This window comes from Gorilla gorilla, chromosome 9 (assembly GCF_029281585.2).
Source record: "Gorilla gorilla gorilla isolate KB3781 chromosome 9, NHGRI_mGorGor1-v2.1_pri, whole genome shotgun sequence".
Lineage (NCBI taxonomy): Eukaryota > Metazoa > Chordata > Mammalia > Primates > Hominidae > Gorilla > Gorilla gorilla.
The window spans coordinates 26,993,944-27,016,526 of NC_073233.2; the positions used below are offsets into that span (position 1 = coordinate 26,993,944).

The 22,583-nt window shown below is 46.0% G+C and overlaps 1 protein-coding gene across 1 annotated transcript in view; it reads left to right on the forward strand.

The window, feature by feature from the left end:
* The window catches only part of SLC6A5 (solute carrier family 6 member 5), a 55,525-nt gene that overhangs the window by 13,739 nt on the left and 19,203 nt on the right, over nucleotides 1–22,583 (forward strand). The window contains exons 6-10 of the mRNA XM_055356455.2: nucleotides 1,062–1,203; nucleotides 4,130–4,262; nucleotides 13,113–13,247; nucleotides 14,384–14,487; nucleotides 17,108–17,232. Of these exons, the coding sequence (XP_055212430.2) occupies nucleotides 1,062–1,203; nucleotides 4,130–4,262; nucleotides 13,113–13,247; nucleotides 14,384–14,487; nucleotides 17,108–17,232 (639 nt within the window). The remainder of the gene's footprint in view (nucleotides 1–1,061; nucleotides 1,204–4,129; nucleotides 4,263–13,112; nucleotides 13,248–14,383; nucleotides 14,488–17,107; nucleotides 17,233–22,583) is intronic.

The window sequence follows — 22,583 nt, forward strand, 5'->3', positions numbered from 1 at the left end:
CCTTCTCAACCTTGGTACCACCGATGTTTTGGACTAAATAATTCCTTTTTTTTTTTTAAGAGACAGGGTCTTGCTTCATCACCCAGGCTGGGAACGCAGTGGCATGATCATGTCTCACTGCAGCCTTGCATTTTTGGGCTCAAGCAATCCTCCTGCCTCAGCCTCCCAGGTATTGAGGACTACAGGTGTGTGCCATCATGCCTGACTAAGGGACTGAACAATTCTTTGTTGTGGAGGGCTGTCCTGTGCATTGTAGGATATTTAGTATTAGCATCCCTGGCCTCTACTTATTAGATACCAGTAAGCACCAGGTCCCCAAGGTGTGACAACTAAAAATGTCTCCAGACTTGCCAGATGTTTCCTGGAGAGAAGACTCATCCCCAACTGAGCACCACACTGTTAGGTCCTGTCGCAGGGTCCCCGGTAGATGGCGTGGTTGCTGCCTCTGCTTACCCACGTGAGAGTAGAAAGTACACAGCACGTGTATCCTAGAGTACTTACTAAATGTGGTGCCAGGCAGTGAGTCCAAGGTGAACTTCTTAGAAAGCCTTCTGTAGCAGTACCCTTCAGGAGGTTTGCTTATTTTCTAATTAAATTTGTTTCAGCAATTTATTTATTTTCTGCAGAGTCATAAGGATCTGAGTTCGAATCCTGATTCTCTTCCTCATAAGCTGTGTGGCTTCAGTAGAGTTACCTACCTCTTTAAGCCTGTTTCCTTATTTTGAAAATGGAAGATTATAGTACCTCCTGCATAGGCTGTTGTGAGGATTAAATGAGATAATGCATGCAAAATACTTGCCTACCACATAGAGAGTGTTCTGTAAATGCCTTTGTCATCAGTACAAGGTGCAGTTGTGGGGACTGGGGGCTCTGATGGAGAAAACATAATTCTTTGGTTCTTTTCTTAATATATCTGGCTTTGCCTGGTTAATCCTTTCCTGAAGGTACTCTCCAATATTTGCAAATGTTTTTGGCATTTGTTTTTAAACTGCTGCAGAGAGACAAATCTCTGTTTTCTGTACAGATTTCACTGTGTTTCTATTCTGTCCTCTCCTAAACAGATTCCTGTGTTATCAGTGACCATCCCAAAATACAGATCAAGAACTCGACTTTCTGCATGACCGCTTATCCCAACTTGACAATGGTTAATTTCACCAGCCAGGCCAATAAGACATTTGTCAGTGGAAGTGAAGAGTATTTCAAGTAAGATGACTTTCTTTTTCCTTTTTTACCTTCTAAGAGAAACACAGTGAATTAATAAATATTCAATTTGCAGACCAGAGGTGTGGGTAGCCCAAGGGATGAGATCAGAGAGGAAGGTTTTTTCCCTGGTTTGGCTTCCAAGAGCAGATTGTTGTGTCTTGTGAGCCTGGAAAGCAGAGCTGGATGAATGACAGCAGTAGGAGCAGAATCAGTGCGGCTATAATTCATGATGCTGATGAAAAGCCCATTTCAAAACCTTGATCCAGTGTGATCTAAGTGGACTGTCAGTTAACCAGATTATTTTTTCTTCCATCTGCACTTGGCTTCAGGGAAGAGAGACAAAAAAGAAAAGAAGTCATGTTCAAAGCTTTAGTGTAAATAAGAACAAATTCATTTTTTTTTCCTTTTTTTCCAGCTTTGCCTTAGTTTTGTACTTTTTAATATCAGTATTGCTAGACATTGGAGATTGAGGTTCAGGGATACTTGAAGATCCTCAGCTACCATTGGAAGATTTAGTGAAGTTCATAAAATTATTTTTTTCTTTTCTTTCTTTCCTTTTTTTTTTTTGAGATGGAGTCTCGCTCTGTTGCCCAGGCTGGAGTGCAGTGGCGCGATCTCGGCTCACTGCAACTTCTGCCTCTGGGTTCAAGTTATTCTCCTGCCTCAGCCTCCCAAGTAGCTGGGACTACAGGCGCGTGCCACCATGCTCGGCTAATTTTTTGTACTTTTAGTAGAGACGGGGTTTCACCGTGTTAGCCAGGATGGCCTCGATCTCCTGACTTTGTGATCTGCTTGCCTCGGCCTCCCAAAGTGCTGGGATTACAGGCGTGAGCCACTGCACCCAGCCATGAAATTATGTCTTAAGGGAGATAAATGTAGACAGAGTTCATCATAGGGTACGTAAAGAGTGTTCTCTAGCTAAACTTTAATTCAGGGGTTGTAAATTCAAATGCACTCGGGCATGGCAGGAATATAAATGAGTAAAGTGAAAATAAATGAGATGATAGGGAGGGGTGGGGACTGTAGCAAACCAAAGAGGCTGCCTGTCGCATGTAAGGGGGCCACTGGTGCCCAGCTCCTCTGATCACTGCCTTGTGAAAATGTGGGGCAGTGCTGCCAGAGCTTCTATTTTACAATAAAAGATGGAAATAAAGTCTGGATTTTTATGTGATCTCTCCTATTTTAAATGGCAGCAAAATAATTCAAATAGAACATGGGGATCAAATAAAATGCATAAATCAATGAGCCTCCAGTTTGTGGCTTTCACTTAGATGACAACAAATGATTGCTAATACCATGACTCTTCTCCCAATTGTCATTATTTCCTACTCCTGGTTTTCTTTCCTGTAGATTCAGGGTGTACATAGTTGTTCCCTGCAGAACAGAAGGGAGAGTTACCTAATTGATTAAATAGTCCCCTTTGATCATAACTACCGTGGGGGTATTAGGGTGGGCCTTTAATTCTCCCTGAGCACTGAGCAACTGAGTCTGACCTGGTAGTATGATGAAATCTGAAAGACCGCCAAAAGCAGGTTTGTAAATCATTTTCCAGTACACTTAATCCATGCAGTCAGGTGTACTAGAAAGTGATTTGCAAACCTGCTTTTGGTGGCCTTTACTAATCCTCTGGGGCCAGTCTTGATTTCTAAGAAGAAATGTCATCAGGAGTTTCTTGGGACTTGAGGTCCTACAATTGAAGCATGGAGCAGTTGAGATGGCTAAGTCATGGAATTGTTGACTATATGGTTTACCTATTTGGGGGATGGGACATGGGGAAGGTCCTTTTCCTTGCTTGGCAAATATGGTCCTCAAGGTTTTGCCTTGGAACCAAGTTTAGTTCCAGCCTTGGTCTTCCCTGGTCAACTCTGAGCCCAGGTTGTGCCAGGGTTTGGGCCTGAAAGAGGCTCTGTCTGCACGGGGTTGGCCATCACTGTTATGAAAAGCATGTCTGTGTGTTGCCAAACAGCCTCTCAAGCTAGCCAGCTGGACCAGGAGTGGGGCTGCTGCCTACATTTCCTTCAGCAGGTCAGAATTCTCTGGGCCATCATTCCTACAGTCCTACAGAGCCTGGATGCTGGCTTGCCTTTCCTTTAGATCACAGAAAAACGTCAACCTACAAACACAGCAGTTTTACAGAGGATGTATGGCTAGATGGTTGCGGAGTAGAAAGAATTGTCTGAGTCTGTTATCAGGCACTGTCCCTGAAGCTGCCTCCTTTCCTCAGGGGTGAGGCTGCCCTGCTAGCCATTTGGCCAGGCAGGCCACGATGTCTTCATTATCTAAACGAGTTGTCAGCAGCAGCTACAGCTGACCAGTGGCCTCTTCTGTTGGCAGCTGCTCATCTGTCTTAGAATGTTTTGCTTGAGCAAGGTCTAGGCAGCCTTGCTTTTATAATTAAGCCAACCTCAGCCTCAGGTCATGCCCACACAACTTGAATTACAATCCAGGGCCACATTTTTCGTCATTTAGCATATGCAGTTTCCACTATGTACTAATTTTTAAAATTAAAATCACACAAATACTACCAGAATAAATTCTCATAAAAGAGTAGAGCAACACAGAAAACACACAAAAATCACACTTGACGGTTCAGAGTTTCTGTTGCACTTCTCCTGGGGATGTGCTAGTGACAATGGAACTGACAGCCTTGTCCTGAAGCCTGCCCAGGGCCATGAGCAGCCTCCCAGCACATAATCAAGAGCACAGTAAATCCAGCTGGAGTCTTTGCAGACGGCTGTGGGCAAGAGCCCAGACCAGCAAATTCCCCACAGCCTGATGTGATTAGGTTCCCGATGGTGGGGTGGGTGGAGGATGCTGGGGTTTTGTGCAAGGCCTCTGGCTCTACTGGAGGCTTAAAGCCTGCTGCCTGTCACCTCCCTCTCTCCTTCTTTCTATCACTCCCCCCCTCCCTCCCTCCAACTCTTAGGTACTTTGTGCTGAAGATTTCTGCAGGGATTGAGTATCCTGGCGAGATCAGGTGGCCACTAGCTTTCTGCCTCTTCCTGGCTTGGGTCATTGTGTATGCATCGTTGGCTAAAGGAATCAAGACTTCAGGAAAAGTAAGCACTTGGATTTATCTAAGTAAGAGAAAGCTGTGCGACATCCAGGGGCGGTTGCTTTGGGGAGCAGGCAGAGCACTGGAAAGAGAGTCAGGAGCTGTGGATGCTAACTCTGACTCTGCCCTGGAGCAGCTGAGGGGCTGTGACTTCACTTTCATCTGCAAAATGGGGATAATAACACCTTTCTTGCAGGGCTGTTTTAAGGGTTAAATGAGACACATAGATACAGAGCTCTCAAGGGATGGTGGGGGTACTCTGGTTAGGATTTCCTTCCTTTCCTCTCAGGGGCTGCCACTCATTCAGCAGAAGGAACCTCCCTGATATCATTCAGTCACTTTCCCTAAACTCTAGAATTTGTGCTGCTGGCTTTTTGCCTCTTGGTCTGGCTGCCAAGTTAGTTATTGCTTCTGCCAAGAAGCTGGCTGAAGATCAAAACTGTGTAGTAGATTCCCTCTCCTCACTCCCGGCCACCATGTTCATGGCCTTCCTTGCCTTTCTTTCAACTCTAAGCTTGACACTCTTCTACCCCATGTGCCCCTAGCACTAAAGGAAGAGGGTCCTGCCCATGGAATTTTGGCTGAGCAATTACTTGGTAAGGGTCACTTAGTGATTGCTTGGCTAGGCCCTTTGGAGATGGTGAAACTCCCACCCAAGCTCAGTTCCAAGCCACAGAAAGAGAGGAGCCCATCGAACCTCAGGCCACAGTGGGCATTGTTGTAGGGGTCACAGTAACGTTTCTTCATCTCCTTGCAGCCTTAGAAAAACCTACTGAAGGTTGGGTGTGGTGGCTGAGGCCTGTAATCCCAGCACTTTGGGAGGCTGAGGCGGGTGGATCATTTGAAGCCTGGAGTTCGAGACCACCCTGGCCAACATGGTGAAACCCCATCTCTACGAAAAATACAAAAATTAGCTGGGCATGGTGGGGGACACTTGTAGTCCCTGCTACTTGGGAGGCTGAGGCAGGAGAATCACTTGAACCCAGGAGGCGGAGATTGCGGTGAGCTAAGATGGCTTCACTGCACTTCAGAGTGACAGGGTGACAGAGTGAGACCCTGTCCCGCCCGACACACACACACACACACACACACACACACACACACACACACAAAGAAAAACCTACTGAAGAGTTAACCAGTTATTCTGATCACATGCAATAATATTTAATTACCCCAGGAGGTATTTGCATGTTTTAGGATGAAACAAAAATGTCTTTAAGGCTCAAGGAATGAGGATGTAATGGGGGATTCTGAGACCATAGGTTGTGGAGTTGAGATTTGGTTTGATTATCCAGGCCAAGGATTTCTGCGATTATGTTACAATCAACCAACTTCTGAAAGGTTGGGTCTCATCGGGAGGGTAGTCAGTGCCATCTTTCACCCCCAGGCGTGCTTTGAATCCCCCATTGGGCACGCAATCCCGGCACCTATTAGCCACATAGACCAAACTGTCTTCTCCCTGGGGACATGGACATTTTTGATTACAGCTCTTATTAGTGCTTGCTTTTCATGTCATGTAGTTCCACAGGGACTTGAGTGGTGGATTCTGGAAGGTTTGTCAGGGTTACCTGAGGCAGGTGGTATGCCTAAAATCACAGAGTGTGGGGAGAATCAGGTCAGCTAGAGAGAACCAGCCCAGGAGTGAGGAGACCTGAGCCCTTGTCCTTGGGGACTTCTCATGGTGTTTGCTGTGTAGGGATATCTCTACTTGGGTGGTGAAACATGGCTGAGCTTCTGATTTTGCTCTTAGCTTTAATTGCTTTTTTTTTTTTTTTGGCCAATAAATGAAAAGCACATTTTCCTAGCTATTTTAGAAGTCCTCAGTTTCCTCATTTCTAAGGTGAGGGTAATTGGACTGGGTGATGTCTAAGGTCCTCTAATTCTAAGATTATTCTGTTGGAACACTTGCTGGGTGAGCTGGAGGTTTGGGAGCACTTCTACTCTGTGACCTCAGTTTCCCCTTCTGTAAAAAGAGAACTGGGATTCAGTGACCCCTGAGGAACCTGCTGGCTCTGAGTGAGTACCATGAGACTGGATTGATTGTTTTTCTAAGGTTACAGGGAGATGGGAAATGTTAACTTGACCCTTATGACAATACCGAGCATGGCCTGAGGTTTCCTGGACCCCTCACCTTCTGTGGCTTGGAGCTGAGCTTGGGTGGGAGTTTCATCATCTCCAAAGGGCCCAGCCAAGCAACTGCTCAGCGAGACTAGCCAAGTATATACTCAATCAAAATCCCATGGGCAAGACTGTCACTTATGGCTAGAAATGGAGACAAGCTGACCTCAACCGTGATGTGAGTGGCCAGATTGGTGTCTAGTAGTATAGGCTGGAAGGTGAGACTGCAGGAGGAGAGGTGATAGGTGAGGAGGGTGAGAACAGCACCTTTTAATGATGTGAGGAAGGATGGCCTGTGGCTCCAGAGTCAGACCAATCTTAGTTCAAATCCTGGCTCTATCACTTTCTAGTTGTGTGACTCTGGACAAGCTATTTAACCTTTGAAACCCATTTCCTCATCTGTAAATAGGGGATAATAGTGCATAATACTTAGGATTGCTGTAAGGATGAAGTGAGACATGCATGCTACTACCTGGTGTATGGTCAGTTATTAACATTATCTCCTTTCATGTTCATTATTCTGAATGGCTGCTGTATTGACTGGGTATTGTGCCACTTTGACATCGCCACAGCAGTGGCTTTGTTGGGAGATTGGAAGAGAAAGAGAGCTTTGTTGAACACTGTGTGCCAGGCACTGTGCTGGCTGCTTCACATGCATTAGAAGCACATTGATTCCCATTTTGTAGAGAGAGAGACTGAGGCTTGTCAAGGTAGAGTAAATTGCCTGAAGTCACAGAGCTTTTAAGTGGAAGTAGTGGGATTTGAACCCAGGTCTATCTGGCTTTGAAGCCTAGACTTTTTTATTTTTATTTATATTTATTTTTTATTTTTTTATTGAGATGGAGTCTCGCTTTGTCACCCAGGCTGGAGTGCAGTGGTGCCATCTTGGCTCACTGCAACCTCCACCTCCTGGGTTCAAGTGATTGTCCTGCCTCAGACTCCTGAGTAGCTGGGATTACAGGAGCCCACCACCACGCCCAGCTAATTTTTTTGTATTTTTAGTAGAGACAGGATTTCACCGTGTTGGCCAGGCTAGTCTTGACCTCTTGATCTCAGGTGATCCCCCTACCTTAGCCTCCCAAGGTGCTAGGATTACAGGTGTGAGTTATCGTGCCCAGCTGGCCTAGACTTTTTCTAATACAAGACATTCTCTCCCAAGAAGGAGTTATTAAGAATAGATAGTAAATGAGGAATTGTGGAGTCATCATTTTCATATAGTGGGGGAAAATATCCCCCCACAGTATATCAGAATCTGCATTTCTACCCAGTCTCTGCTGTCTTGCTGTGTGACTTTGGGCAAGTCACAGGATATATTACAGCCTCATTGTCTTCATTTGCAAAATCAAGAGTTAGAATATTCTCTAGGATTCTTTTTATCTTATTAGTCTGTGCTCTTTTGGAATGGCATTGCAGCCAGTTCTTTCCGCTGATTTAGAATCTAATTCTTGGTGATAGATTTTATAGGCTTTCTGGAATAGGAAGTTTTGAGCAGATATGTTTTTCATTTAGATCTGCCAACTTATCTCTCTGCTTCACTGAGAAAAGTTTCCAACCAGAGATCAATGATCAATTTTTATTTTAAATGAAGAATACCACCAGAAATAATGAATCACAATTTACTATCCTGCCCTGGGCTGTGCAGACATTAATCATGGAGCATTATTTGGGAGCCAAGGTGGATGCACAGCTGAAGGTGCTTTATGATGAACGCCTTTGTGATTGAAATCCCAGGAACACTGTCATTTTTATGCAAAAGAGATGTCGTCTTCCTGCAGCCAGATAAGCTCAGTTCCTCTTGTTTAGGGCCTCAGGAGACAGGACTGGCAGGTTGCTTCCTCTGAGACAGGTCTTCCTATTTCACTGTTGGAGGCTGTTTTCCAGCAGCTAGAATTCCAGAGGCACGGGCGACCAGCAGGCAGCCTGAGGGTCAAATGCAGCCCACCTGCCCTCAGGGGCGCCTCTGCCTGAGAGTTGTGGCAACGAAGCAAAGCTAACCTAATTAGCTCGTACAGGCTGTTGGGCCTTTACCACCTGTTTAGGGGTCCCATGGTGAGAAGGATGTCTGGAGGTGTCAGGCCAACAGGCTCAGATGGGCGAGTCAGTGTCACTCCTGCCAAGTGTAATTCATTACTGTTCAAGTTTAACTCCTCTGACGATACATTGTGGAAACAGGTGCATTCTGAACCTCCCCTGACACAGGGGAACTAGCTGTGCAGAAAGCCTCCAATGCACACCTGACTCACATTTGAGGCATTCCCAGGATTTATAAACCAAACTGTTGGCCCTCTCAGTTCACCATGATCACCATCTAAAAAATGAATGCATCACCTGGGTGAGGTGAGCCAGTGCCTAGTGTGCAAAATTGAGAGGCACTCACTCTCAGGTTCCTGAAGTGCAGGGCCGGCACCTGACAGTGAATGCCTCTGTAAATTTTGCACCCTAGATGCCTCCTGTCTCACTTGCCTCCCCCTAGTCCTGGCCCTGCCATACACATTTCTCATCATGTGGCCCATAGAATGGCGTTCATGGAAAGAGTGGCTTTGGAGTGGGGAAGCTTTGGGCTTAAGTCTTGTCTCAAGACCTTGAACGAGATATTTAATCCCTTGTGAGATGCTTAACCTGAACCTCAGTTAACTTCTCTGCAAAATGGGACAAATATACCTGGCCACAGAGGGAACTCAGGAGTGATGGTGTCTAAACAGCCTCCAACAGTGAAATGGGAACAGCTGTCTCTTAAACTCATGCCAGCCTTGGAGATTTCCTTCTATAAGCCACCGCTGTCTAGGTCATGTCCTCTCCATCACCTCTTCCTTCCATCCTCATTTCCCACCAGCCCCAGGTGGTCAGGGGATGGAAAGGATACTCCTTAGTTGTCTCCCATCCCATCCCCGTGCTGTTTTGGGGGCAGGAAAGTCAGGCTGGTCAGGGCCTGCCCTTGTAGCATCTCATCTTCCCAGCCCCACCTGACAGCTATGAGGCCAGCCGTGAGACATCAGATGCCCTTGGATTTCCTAACATCCATGTGTGGAAGGGCTTCACATCTCCTTAGACTTCAAGGGGATGGAAGGAGAGAAGCAGGTTTGGAAGAAATAGAGAGGAGCTGGCTGCTGCTCCTCCCTTCCATCCCTAGCACTGCAAGTTCTTTGAGACAAGGAGGGAGGAGAGACTGCTGTTCTGTGGTGCAGGGAAAATGTGTCCCGGTCAGCAGTGTCACAGTGGAGAGAAAAGGAGTGCAGCCCACCTCTGGCAGCTCTGAACCTGCAGCCAGGAAGAAAGAGTTTGGCCTTGAGTAAGTGAGTTTAGAGACAGAAGTAACTTCCCCATTTCAGTTCATGGCAACTCCACCCTTTCAGTTGCTGAGGCCAAAACACTTGGGAGTCACCTTGACTCTTCTCTTTCTCTCACACTCCCCATGAAGTCTGGTGGCTCCTCTTGAAAATGTATCTGGCATCTGTTTCTCACCAGCTCCATCGACAACACCCTGGCTGGAGCCATCCCCATTCTTTGTCCCTTGCCTGCTGGCTGCTGCGGCCTCCTTACTGTTAACCCTGCAGTATTCTTGCTACATAGCAACTGGGTGATTCTGTGCAAACGTTAGATCCTGTTACCCTTCTGCCTGAGTCCCTGCCGTAGCCCTGTTGCCCACAGAGTGAGAGCTCTGCCTGGCCCCACCTAGTCTGCCCCTCCCTACTCCCACCTTGCCGATCTCTCCCACCTGTGCCCCCTCTCTTGCCACACTGGCCTCTTTGCTGTTCCTAGGAGCCAGGCACACTCCCTTCTTAGGGCCATGATTCCAACTGTTCCCTCCATCTGAAATGTTCTCCCAGACATCCAGTTGGCTCACCCTGACTTTCTTCCTTGACCAACTTCTCCCTGAAGCCTTCCCAACCATCTTCCCCACACCCCACCCCACTTACCCAGCTCTAATTTTTCATTTTTTCAATCCACATATCACCTTCTAATATGCCACAAATAATACTTATCACGATTATTGTGGGTTGACTCTCTCCCCAGCTAGAATGGAAGCTATTCAGGGCAGAAATCTTTGCTTTGTTTACTGATAGGTCCTGAATGCTTAACTGGCTGGCACATATTAGTTGCTCTAAATATATATACATGTATCTATATTCATTTGAACAAGTGGAATGACCCAAGGGTTTTTTATATATATATAATATATATATATATATTTTTTTTGAGACAGAGTCTCACTCTGTCACTCAGGCTGGAGTGCAGTGGTGTGATATCGGCTCACTGTAGCCTCTGCCTCCTGAGTTCAAGCAATTCACCTGCTTCAGCCTCCTGAGTAGCTGGGACTACAGGCATGCACCACCATGCCCGGTTAATTTTTGTATTTTTGTGGAGATGGGGTTTCACTATGTTCCCCAGGCTGGTCTCGATCTCCTGACCTCAAGTGATCCGCCTGCCTCAACCTCCCAAAGTGCTGGATTACAGGTGTGAGCCAACGCGCCCGGCCCCCAAGAGTTATTTCTTCATCTCAGCTCTAAACTTTCCCAATTCATCTCCCCCTGTGAGTCCTTGAATCTGTCCTCATCTCCTGAAATCCCACTCACTACCATGCTGGAGCCCCCTACCAGGTACTCGAGTCTGTGCAGGCAGCGTGTGGCAGGTGCCCTGTGTCCCTCTCATGGGGGCAGGTATTCCAGTTGCCCTCAGAGGAAGGACTGCAGGTGGAAATGGAGGTGGCCCTGAACCAACAGCCGTCACCCCATGGATCCCGAGAGCCCAGAGTGGGCCTGGATGGGAGCTTAACCTCAGCCTCTCAAGTGTCTTTTAATGCATTTTTTGGAATGTAGCCTACCTGTGAGTCGAGCACTGTCAGTGCGATTAAGTTGAGGAATGGGGAGTCCTAGGCCAGACTGCGAAATGGTACTTCTGTTTCCAGTGCCCTGGGCCTGTTCCACTTTGTGTGGATTGTAAGTAACACTGTACTCTTCCAATAGCCCCATGAAGAATCTACTGTTGTTGCCACTTTGCAGGTGTGGACACTGAGGGTCAGAGACTCAGAGAGGTTAAGTTGCTGCCTCAGTGAGTGCTGGAGTCAGGATTTGGTGACACAGTTCGTAAGTGCTGGAGTCAGGATTTGGACCCAGGCTCGTGGGACTGCAGAGCCTGAGCTCTCACACTGCTCCTTCTGCTTCTGCCAAATCCTGGTCCCAAGCCCTACCTTCACCTTGAGGTTTGATGGACAGGTATGGAAGGAAAGGTCCTCCTACCTACCATGTTCAACTCACCCCCAAGTTCTGCTAATGTTACCTCCCAAATGTTTCTTTCTTTCTTTCTTTTGAGATGGAGTTTTGCTCTTGTCACCCAGTCTGGAGTGCAATGGCGTGATCTCTGCTCACTGCAACCTCCACCTCCTGGGTTCAAGTGATTTTCCTGCCTCAGCCTCCTGAATAGCTGGGATTACAGGAGCCTGCCACCACACCCGGCTAATTTTTGTATTTTTAGTAGAGATGGGGTTTTGCCATATTTGCCAGGCTGGTCTTGAACTCCTGACCTCAGGTGATCTGCCCGCCTTGACCTCCCAAAGTGTTGGGATTACGGGCATAAGCCACCGCGCCCGGTCTCCCAAATGTTTCTTGACGCTGGTCCCTCCCTCTCTTCCAGCATCCAGCAGTATCCTTTTGCTGGCATTCAAGTCTTCCCATGACGTGGTCTCCTCCAATGTCTCTAGCCCCCCACCCCCTACTCTTAGCCTCAACTGTATGCTGTGCTGATAGTGAGTGAGTAGGGCTTTGCCTCACACGCCTGCCTTGCCCATGTGCTTCCTTCACCTTCCCACCTTGCCTCTCCTCCTCTAAGCTGCACTTGTCCAGTTCAGTGTCATCTCCATGAACCTCTTAGTAGATGCCCAGGTTTGGCACAATGCCCTTCCCTGAACTTCCATACTGCCCTCTGTGTAATTCCCTAGCTCATTATTCAGACATTGTCTTTGTGTCTTCTAGGTTAGGAGTCCCTTCATCTTTATGCAGCTGATGCCTGGCATAGTGCCCAGCTCATAGGAGGCCCTCAATAAATATTTGTTGAACTTAATGTCATTTAATGACCTGCTGTTATAAATCAGGCACCATGCTAGGTCCTATCCATGCATTAGCTCATTGAATCCTCACGATTTTCTGTAAGAAAGGTGCTATTATCCTCGATTTACGGATACTGAAACTAAGATTCAGAGAGCTTAATAAATGTCTAAGGTCACACAGCTAGTCAGTGCCAGATGTACAGTTTCATTTGAACCTAAATGCGCCTAATTCTAATATCGTGTTCTTCTGACCTTATGGGACTGCCTCACTTAGGTATGTGTATAAACAGGGATGGAAAGCTTAAGCTAATAGGATTCATCTTTAATGGTGGAATTTTGGTGCTCTAGCGGGCGTGGGCACAGAGCCCCCCTCCCTCCTTCTCTCTGTGGTTCCCTAAGGAGTTGTGTACTCATCAGCTGGGCTGGGTGACATCTCCCCCAGCCTTCTGGCTGTAGGCCGACTCACCCCACAGCCTTGGGTCTCTCCTAAGAGGCTTTATTTCTAGCTCTCTCTGACTCATCTTTGGTCCCAGTGCCTTCCCTGCTTCCCCAGCCCTGGCTGCATTTGGGGAGAACTACCCTGATGTGCTCTCTGTCATGCGCAGCCCCACTCTTCCCCGAGCAATGCTCCTTCTGCACAGGTGCACTCTGCAGGGCTGCTTCTTCCAGCCCCTCTGCCCATGGCTTTTCTAGGTGGTGTACTTCACGGCCACGTTCCCGTATGTCGTACTCGTGATCCTCCTCATCCGAGGAGTCACCCTGCCTGGAGCTGGAGCTGGGATCTGGTACTTCATCACACCCAAGTGGGAGAAACTCACAGATGCCATGGTGGGCTTCTAATTTTATCTATAACCAGCCCTGGGGGAGTGGCCCTCTGGGAGGCTTGGGCAAAAAGGGTTAGACTTCCTCCTCCAGGGAATCCCAGTGTGTGCTTTTATAAGAGCCTGATGATCTTGGTACATTATGCACTCAGGAAATATTTAATGAGAAGTGGACAACTGAGGGTTTTTAGATTCCTGGAATAGTTGTCCTACATCTGGGGTTATAGTAGAGGCCGAAAATGAAGAATGAAATCCCCTTAATAGCTTTGGGCCAACTCACATCACTTATCTGTTGCTAATTATAGAGTGTCGGAAGTGTAGTTTTGCTGGTGGGAAAATAACAGCACTTAGTGTAAACCACAAGCGATTCTATTTTAAAAATATTTTTACCTGAACCCTTTAAGGGCTCAGACATATCTGAATACTTTTGTATACCCACACAGGGCCAGCACAAGCTGAACTTTGTCTTTGCATATTCTGTACAGGCACATCTAACTCTAAAATTTCCAATTCAAAAACTACAAATGAGGGAGTGATTGTTGAAGGGGAACTGAATTTTCTCACCTTAAAGGAAACTCTGCTTTTCCAGGGTGGGTTAAGAATGCATAGCTAGGATTGAGTTTGATTGCACAAAACAGAAAGTCTCCACTTAATAGCAGGTAGGACGTGACACTATAAACTCTGCAGCGGCATAGAGGTTGCTTTACTGAGATTGGGGCTACAGAGTTTCAGAAATTTAATAGCAGTTGTAATCTGCAGAAATGTCAGTTAAAAAGTGTTTTGATTTTGCATCCGTTGTTATATTTTTCTGTTGTAAATTATTATTTTCTGAGAGTGTATTGACCTAAAGGAAGGACTCTCCCTTCCGTTTAGCTTTACAGGAGAGAACATATGAGCATGGCATGTAGTGTAGTTTATTGAGTTCCTCACCTTTGATAGAGGAAGTTAAAATCTCCCAGGTAATTTACTATGCCTTTGGTTTCCAGCACAAGTGATTTATGTTCTCATTGATGTTGATGTCGGGAGTCATCTTGTCCCTGATGTTTCCCCTGGAAACATGATATGGCACTGGGTGTGTGACTCCTCTCCCCTGGGGCCAGTCTCCTTCATGGATCTTGAATCTCTTTCCCTTTTGCCTCTCAGGTGTGGAAAGATGCTGCCACTCAGATTTTCTTCTCTTTATCTGCTGCATGGGGAGGCCTGATCACTCTCTCTTCTTACAACAAATTCCACAACAACTGCTACAGGTATGTAGAGGTACTACAAGATCTGGGCATAGCTGGTGAGTGGGACAGAAGAATGGACTGAGTTATCAGACACCTGAGGCCACATCCTCACATTTCATCTTAGGGAGAGCTAAAGATTTGCCTCTGGCCTAGGAGAAACCACCTGCTAAGGCCTAGGCACTATCTTCTGAAGGCCTGGACCCTCACTTACACACCTGGCTCTGACACATGGTGGAGGCTCAGTGGCTATTTATAGGATGGAACCAAGTTTGTCTGCAGGTCACTGTGCAGTTGGCTGTGTTCTGTGATAGTCATTTGTGAGCTACCTAGTCTGTGGATACAACGGACTGTGCCTTCAGATGGTCTTCCCTCTGTGTGGGGCTGTGACCTAATCTCTTCTTCTTATAAAGACCCCAGTCACATCAGTCACATTGGATCAGGGACCACTCTAATGACTTCATTTAACTTAATTACCTCTTTAAAGGCCCTATCTCCAAATACAGTCACATTCTGAGATACTAGTGATTAGGATGACAAAATATGAATTTGGTAGGGGTAGGGGAGTGGTAGGAAGACACAATTCAGTTCAAAATGACCTTGAGTAACAGACTATGGTATTTAAACTTCATTAGTCACAACTGCTCATTAACCATTCACCCAAATCAGTCTGAACACCATTAAAGGGTGAAGCATTGCTATCTTCTTTATTAGAAATGAGGCTGTGGTGTGGCTGAGAGCTTGAAAATCTAGATTCATATCCTGGCCCACACTATTAATTAGTCCATTACCTTTCCCTGGGCCTCAGTTTCCTCATCAGTAAACTAAGGGGTCAGACAAGGTGGATCATTTGCTGCACACTTGCTCTGTGCTAGGCGGTGCATAGTACAGGTATCATCTCATTCTGTCCTGGCAACAGCCTATGACAGATAGACTCATTGCTGTCATTTCAAATCAGAGTGGAAAGGAAGTGGATTGCTCAAGGTCATGCCACTAAAAGGCGGGAGAACCAGGATTTCAGTGTAGCCCTGGGTTACAGTGTAGCCCGTCTAGCTGTGACCTCACATTTGAATCTAGGATGACTGAAGGTAGACTGGGAAACCCTGGCTATCTTACCAGCAGCAGGCTCTGCGATGAAGGTAGAGACACTGGGCTCTCTTCCCTCCCCTGCCCCTTTGTCCTTCTCAACCCTGTGTGTCCCAACTCCAGGCTACCCTCACATTTTAGGGTCATTTGACTTTCCGACTGCCTTCTCTTCCCTCACACATAGTTCCTGTCCTGGAGCCGACCAAGGCCCCATCTCCTCAATTTCTGTTCTGATGGACAGATTTACCTCTGCCCCTGGAATAATGTCTTAGTTTGTTCAGATTGTCTAACAAAATGCCATAGACTGAGTAATATTTTTTCTTTATACATTTTTTGCTTTTATTATTTTTAAATGACACATAGTAATTATGCATATTTATGGAGTACAGTGTGATATTTCGGTACATGTATACAATGTGTAATGATCAAATCAGGGTAATTAGCATATCTACTACCTCAAACATTTATCATTTCTTTGTGTTGAAAACACTGACAGTTCATTCTTCTAGCTGTTTGAAAACATAAAATAAATTGTTGTTAATATAGTCATCTCATAGTGCTGTAGGATGATTTTTTTTTTTTTTTTTTTTTTTTTTTGGAGATGGAGTTTCGCTCTCGTTGCCCAGGCTGGAGTGCAATGGCCAATCTCAGCTCACTGCAACCTCCACCTCCCAGGTTCAAGCAATTCTGCTGCGTCAGCCTCCCAAGTAGCTGGGATTGCGGGCATGTGCCACCATGCCCCGCTAATTTTTGTGTGTGTGTGTGTATTTGGTAGACACGGGGTTTCACCATGTTGGTGAGGCTGGTCTCGAACTCCTGACCTCAGGTGATCCACCTGCCTTGGCCTCCCAAAGTGCCGGGATTACAGGTATGAGCCACCGTGCCCGGCTGGGATGGTTGTTAATATAGTCATCCTATAGTGCTATAGAATGCTAGAGTTTATTTCTCCTATCTAGCTATATTTTTGTATCTTTAACTGACTTTTGGCTATAAACAACAGAAACTTATTGCTCACTGTTCTGGAGGCTGGGAAGTCCAAGTTCAAGGTGCCAGAATATTCATTGTCTGGAGGGCTGCTCTCTGTTTCAAAGATGGCACCTTGTTGCTGTGTCTTCATATGGTGGAAGAGGCAGACACACTGCCTTCAGCCTGCTTTATAAGGGCACTAATCCCATGAGTTGGCTCTGTCTTCATGACTTAATCACTTTTCTAAAGCCCCCACCTCTTAATACTATCAAATTGTGGATTAAGTTTCAGCCAATGAATTTGAGATGGGGGGATTCAGACCACAGCAGATGAGTTGAGACCCATTTATATAGATCATGGAGTCAGAGCTTTGGCCCAGAGGCCCTGAATCAGGGCTATTAGGGGATATCTTCTGAGCCTTTTGGTGCTTTTTAAATGAGCCCAAGGGAGCCTGTGGTTAGCACATGAACGTACACATATATGCCTACACATGTGCAGACAAACATGTGGGCACACATTTGTGTGTCCTTCCCCTTGTCCCTTTCCACTCACCAAGTACACCTAATGGAAAACTCTGGTCTCTTCCTTCCAGGGACACTCTAATTGTCACCTGCACCAACAGTGCCACAAGCATCTTTGCCGGCTTCGTCATCTTCTCCGTTATCGGCTTCATGGCCAATGAACGCAAAGTCAACATTGAGAACGTGGCAGACCAAGGTACAGGACAGTTGCTACCCTGCTGTTGCAGGGCAGGTCCCAGGCTCATGTCACAAGCTCCTAATTTATACTATGCTGGGAAGCTGGCCTTCTGGAACAGGATAGAGGGTGGAGGAGCCCAGGTCCTTCTTTACAGAGGGACCAAGGCAGGCTCAAGTAGGAAGCTCACTGCAGAGTCAGAACTGGCTGGTCTCTAACTGGAGGGATTGCTTTAAAAGCCCTCTTTCCTTCTCCTCGCCTCTCCTTCCTCTTACCTTGCCCCTCTTAATTTAGCTCCAGTCTGTAGAAATAAGGGTTATACCTGTTAGGTATGAGTAGAGAATTTATTAGGCAAACCATTGCCTCAGGAGCTGATGTGGGCACAGGCTGCTGTAGGATGACATTCATTGCAGAAGGCCCTGTCGAAACCAAGGCTTAGTGAGAGAACTGACTTCAGAGGAGCATTTTCCTTACAAAGCACTTTTCTGATTGTTAGGTCAAATGTGCTTTCAGGGCCTTCTGCTTAGTTAGCAATGCAGACCTGCAGTTTTTTTCCCCAGTGGGTAGAAATGTTGGATCATGCTGGGTGGGTGGAGAGGCATGTGGAATAAATGTTTACTCTCTACCCAGATGATCTTTTTATTAATGGCTAACATTTGTATGGTGCTTTCAAGTTGACAAAGAGCTTTCATTTTTATTTCACTTAATCCATATTACTAGGACAGCATTTTGCAGAGAAAGCATTCAAGATTTTAGTTTAACTCTTCATTTTCACCCAGCCTGGTTCCACAAAGGATTTGTATATTTAGTAGGTTTCAGTGATCAAGGGATTTCATTGTGTCTGTTGTTTACCATTATGATCTCATTCTCAATTCATACATTTATGGGATGCCTAGTGTGTTGGTCATGTGCCTCATGCTGTGGGGCATGACTGTGGCCCTGGACAACCAAGGGGCGTACCTGTGAGAGGCTTGTCTGGGCAGTTATCTTCCTTCAAGGAGCTGACTGCAATTCTCAGATAATGGCTCAGATGTGGTGAGAGAACTAAGCCCTGGAAATGTCACCTTCTTGGATACTAAGATTTCTTCTGGCTCCCCAGGGATAATTCATTACTGCGCCAATTCATGCTGATGGTGCACCAGGGGCCTCAAAGAGTTAAAGAGCCAGCACGTTCCAGGGGTGCAATTATCTCTCCCTGGAGAGAGTGTGAAACCCTGAGGGGTGTTTGGTTCCGCAGCAATGCACTAAATTAGAGGGGCCCCAGGAGATAAGCAATGGCTCTCCCTGGTTGAGAATTCTCAGATACCCTGGGAGGCAGGGAGGGAAAGTGAGAGGGTAAACGGGTTTTTGTCCTTAGAGGTACTGGAGTCACTTCCAGCTGTCCTGTAACCTCATTTCCTCCTAGCAGAGTGGTTGGAGCAGATAGGTTCTGTCCCATTTTCTAGAAGATCTTAGGCATTTTGCTTTTTGTGACATTACTGAGTTCTTTTGGAACCAGTGGCCAACCTGCTAGAGACTGTGAATCCTGAGATGTGGGCCAGGTTAGTAAATGATTCTGAACTCCTTTCTGCTCCAGGAAACGGATTTCTGGGGAGATATTGCAAAAACTCAAACAGAATGTTGTTTATCTGGTGTGTAAAATGCAGCCAACAAATTGCCCATGTTTTCCTCTGAAATTTCTCCTTTCCAGTGTTTTTTCACTTCCTTTGATTTGAACAAGGATAAGGGCACTTCTAACAGGTTCTAACCTGTTGTGTTAATTCTTGCTCTGGCACAGGGATGGGTGGGCCTCATCTCTCACAGGAGAAGGCCCATGAGATCTTCTCCCAGACCCACTGGGGAAGCTTTCCTGCTCATCTGAACCTGGATGTATTTTTATATGTGCTTTACAGGCTTGTCTTACTTGCCTTGATATAATGGAGGCTCTGCAGAATACAGGACAGAGATTTGGGGTCAGGCCTGCATTCAACCCGAGCCCCATTTCCTCCTTGCTGGGCAACACTGGCATATAGACATTCAGGACATTTTTGCTGACCCAACTTTGGTAACTAAGTTTTGATCTTTAGTCAAATAGAGGTTCTCTTTAATGACCTAACACTATTCGATTTAGTTTACCACTCCCTTCTAAAAGAGGCATTTCTACCAAAATGATCACCTTAAATCTTGGTCTTATCAAAATTTTGAGGGGCTGAGGATGGGATTGGTGAAGAGACCAAGCTGTGTTTTGCTTTTATGATAGGCATAGGGAAGGGGGCATGTTCTCGGGGAACTACTCTAGAAAAGCAGCTTCCAGGAAAGTTAGCCCTTCAGAGCCATCTTGCCACCATATGCATTGCCACCTATGGAGCGGTGACTCATGTTCAGAATCTATCCTGAAGCCAAACAAAGATGCTTATCCAACAGCAGAAACACTGAGTTACACCAGAGTAGATAAGCAGAAATTTGCATATTTATTTAGCATTCCCAGGTGTAGGTAACTCTCAGCTAACAGGAGCACTAGAAATACTACTTTGGTTCCCTTGCCCCTTAATAGTTCAGATACCTTACTAATCAAAATGAGCATTCTCAAACAGCACTGATGTCCCACTTCCATGCAGCCATCTGTCTATCGCCTGTATCCCAATCCTTCTGCCCAAAGGCACAGAAGTCCAGGTGGCATATCCTCAGAGAGCTCATTCAATTTGTAATAGTTATCACAGCAGAGTGGCTACCCAAGCTGTGCTATGGGCCTTGATGCATTGCACTGACCAGAGCCCCTTGCTGTGTCTTTAGTGGCACTCTAGGATAAAGGAGGCTCTCATGGTAGGATCTCTGGAGACTCTGCTCAAGTTACTGAAATGAAGAGCCCCTTTGATCCCTTCTCATAAGAAGACTAATAATGGTCTGTGTTTTCTGAGTTCCTAGTATGTCCAGGCATTGTTCTAAGCTTTTTACTTGTGTTGATGCATTTAGTTCTCACGGAAGCTCTATAAAGGTAGGTACTATTACTATTTCCATTGTGTGGATAAAGAAACTAAAGTTTGTCTAGAGAGAACAAGTGACTCCCCTAAGTCCTCGGCTAGTAAGAGGTACAGCCAGTTTGTTTTTTGTTTCTTTTTGAGATGGAGTCTTGCTCTGTCACTCAGGCTGGAGTGCAGTGGTGCCATCTTGGCTCACTGCAACTTCTGCCTCCCGGGTTCACACCATTCTCCTGCCTCAGCCTCCTGAGTAGCTGGGACTACAGGCGCCCGCCACTACACCCAGCTAATTTTTGTATTTTTAGTAGAGACTGGGTTTCACCATATTGGCCAGCCTGGTCTTGAACTCCTCACCTTGTGATCTGCCCACCTTGGCCTCCCAAAGTGTGGGGATTACAGGCGTGAGCCACCGCACCTGGCTGCCAGTTTTTTAATCCATGAGGAAGAGAGCCTGTACTCCAGCCACTGGGCTCTACTGCCTCCCAGTGGGAGAGGAGAGAGGCAGAACTTGGCCTGCATCAGACTGGTCATATACTCTTTTAAACATCTAACGATGTTATTCTCTAGATGACTCCGCTCCCCATCTGCCTTGGGTAAGTGGAGTCTGCTGTAATTTAGCTTGCAAAGAATGCCTTCACCTGGGTGCTTTAGGGAGGCAGCTGAAATGGAAGCAGGCTGAATATTTTGAAATCACTTGTTTCCTCTAAAAAAAGCTGTAAAGCCCAAAGGGTAGAATCCTGTTAAAGTAAGCAGCTGAGGACCTCTGGTAGTGGCCATTCAAGATCTTCTTGTTGGCTTTACGGGCCTGACTGTCGCCAGAACATTAAACTGACTTCCTTGTTGTTCTGCATTTGAGACCTATTTTGAACTTTAGTTTAATACAGACTTTTCTTTTACGGTTCACATAGGGAACCTTCAGAGGCTGGCTCTACAGTCTGTTCAATAAATGCGTAAAGCGGGGGTATCTCTGGCATTTGAGGCTTTATATTTTAAATACACAAAGGCCCTAGGCAACATTAGGAACTAACAACCTGATAAATTCCAGTTTAAAAAAGTGCTGTTATGCTTGAGTTATAAACATTCTAGGTGCTGTGATTGCTGATTGTGGACGTGTGCTGGCTGTGGATTATCCCGGCGCCCACATTCACTTGTCTCTGCCCATTATCATTTAGTTTTCTACTTACGGGGAAATTCACAACTGCTGTGTCTTTAGCCACCTTTGATTACAGTAATCTTCCCAGTGAGGCCGTGAGGCAGGGAGAATGAATGGCAGAGCTTTATGATAGCAGAGAAAACTGACGCTCAGACTTCCCCACCAAGACCACATGAAGTGTTCTAGAGAAAACCTGAATCAGAACTGCTAACTTCCAAGTTCATAGGCCACTCATAATAGAAGATAATATTCTGTGGGTGTTGATGATGTAGGGGGTACTGGGCTCAGTGTTTTACCTGCGTTTTCTCATTTGTTCATTGTAACCACCTTGTGAGGTCCTATTTTTGTCCCTGTTTTACAGATGGACAAAATTGAGGCTTACAGAAATTAAATAACTTGTCTAGGGTTGCACAGATGGTAAGTCACGGAATCTGGATTTGGACCAGATCTAACCCTTAGAGACTGAACCCTCTTAACCCTTACATGATGTTTCATGTGCCGCCCCCACCAGCCCGACTAACTACTAGGACTGATGTAGCCCCATTTATACCAATAGTGCAAGATCCTGAAAGTGTTAGATTCATATTTTATGTGAATGTTTTCTCCTGGAGGACTAAGTAGGAGGAAGGGTAGTTAAAGGAAGAAATACTAATGCATGCCAGACTTAATACTTAGGTGATAGGGTGATCTGTGCAGCAAACCACCATGACAGACGTTTACCTATGTAACAAACCTGCACGTGCACCCCAGAACTTAATAAAATAAATAAAGGAAGAAATAATGTCATTCTGGTCATGTTCCAACTTTTAGAGCAGGGATTCTCAAACCTCAGCACTATTGACATTTGAGACAGGATAATTCTTTGTTGGCAAGAAGCTCTCTTGTGCATTGTAAGAGGCTTAGCAGCATCCCTTGCCTCCACCCCACTAGATGCCAGTAGTTATCCTACCCCTACCCCCAGCTCACCCGTGAGAATAAAAAATGTCTGCAGACATTGCCAAATATCCCAAACATTGCAAAATCACTGCTGGTTGAGTACTACTGCTGTAAAGGGTAATTAATTACGTTTTCCTTTAATTCATCCAATACAAAGATCCTATGTACATGGTACACAGCCTAGCCGTGGAGTCCAGTAGAGTTGCCTCTGAGTCTCTGCTTAGACACTATTTTTAGGCCTCTCCTGTGAGTTCTCCTAGCTGTTGACCTAATTCCTTTGGTCTTTCCCTTCAAGGAGCCTATGGTCTAATTGAGGAAATGGATAG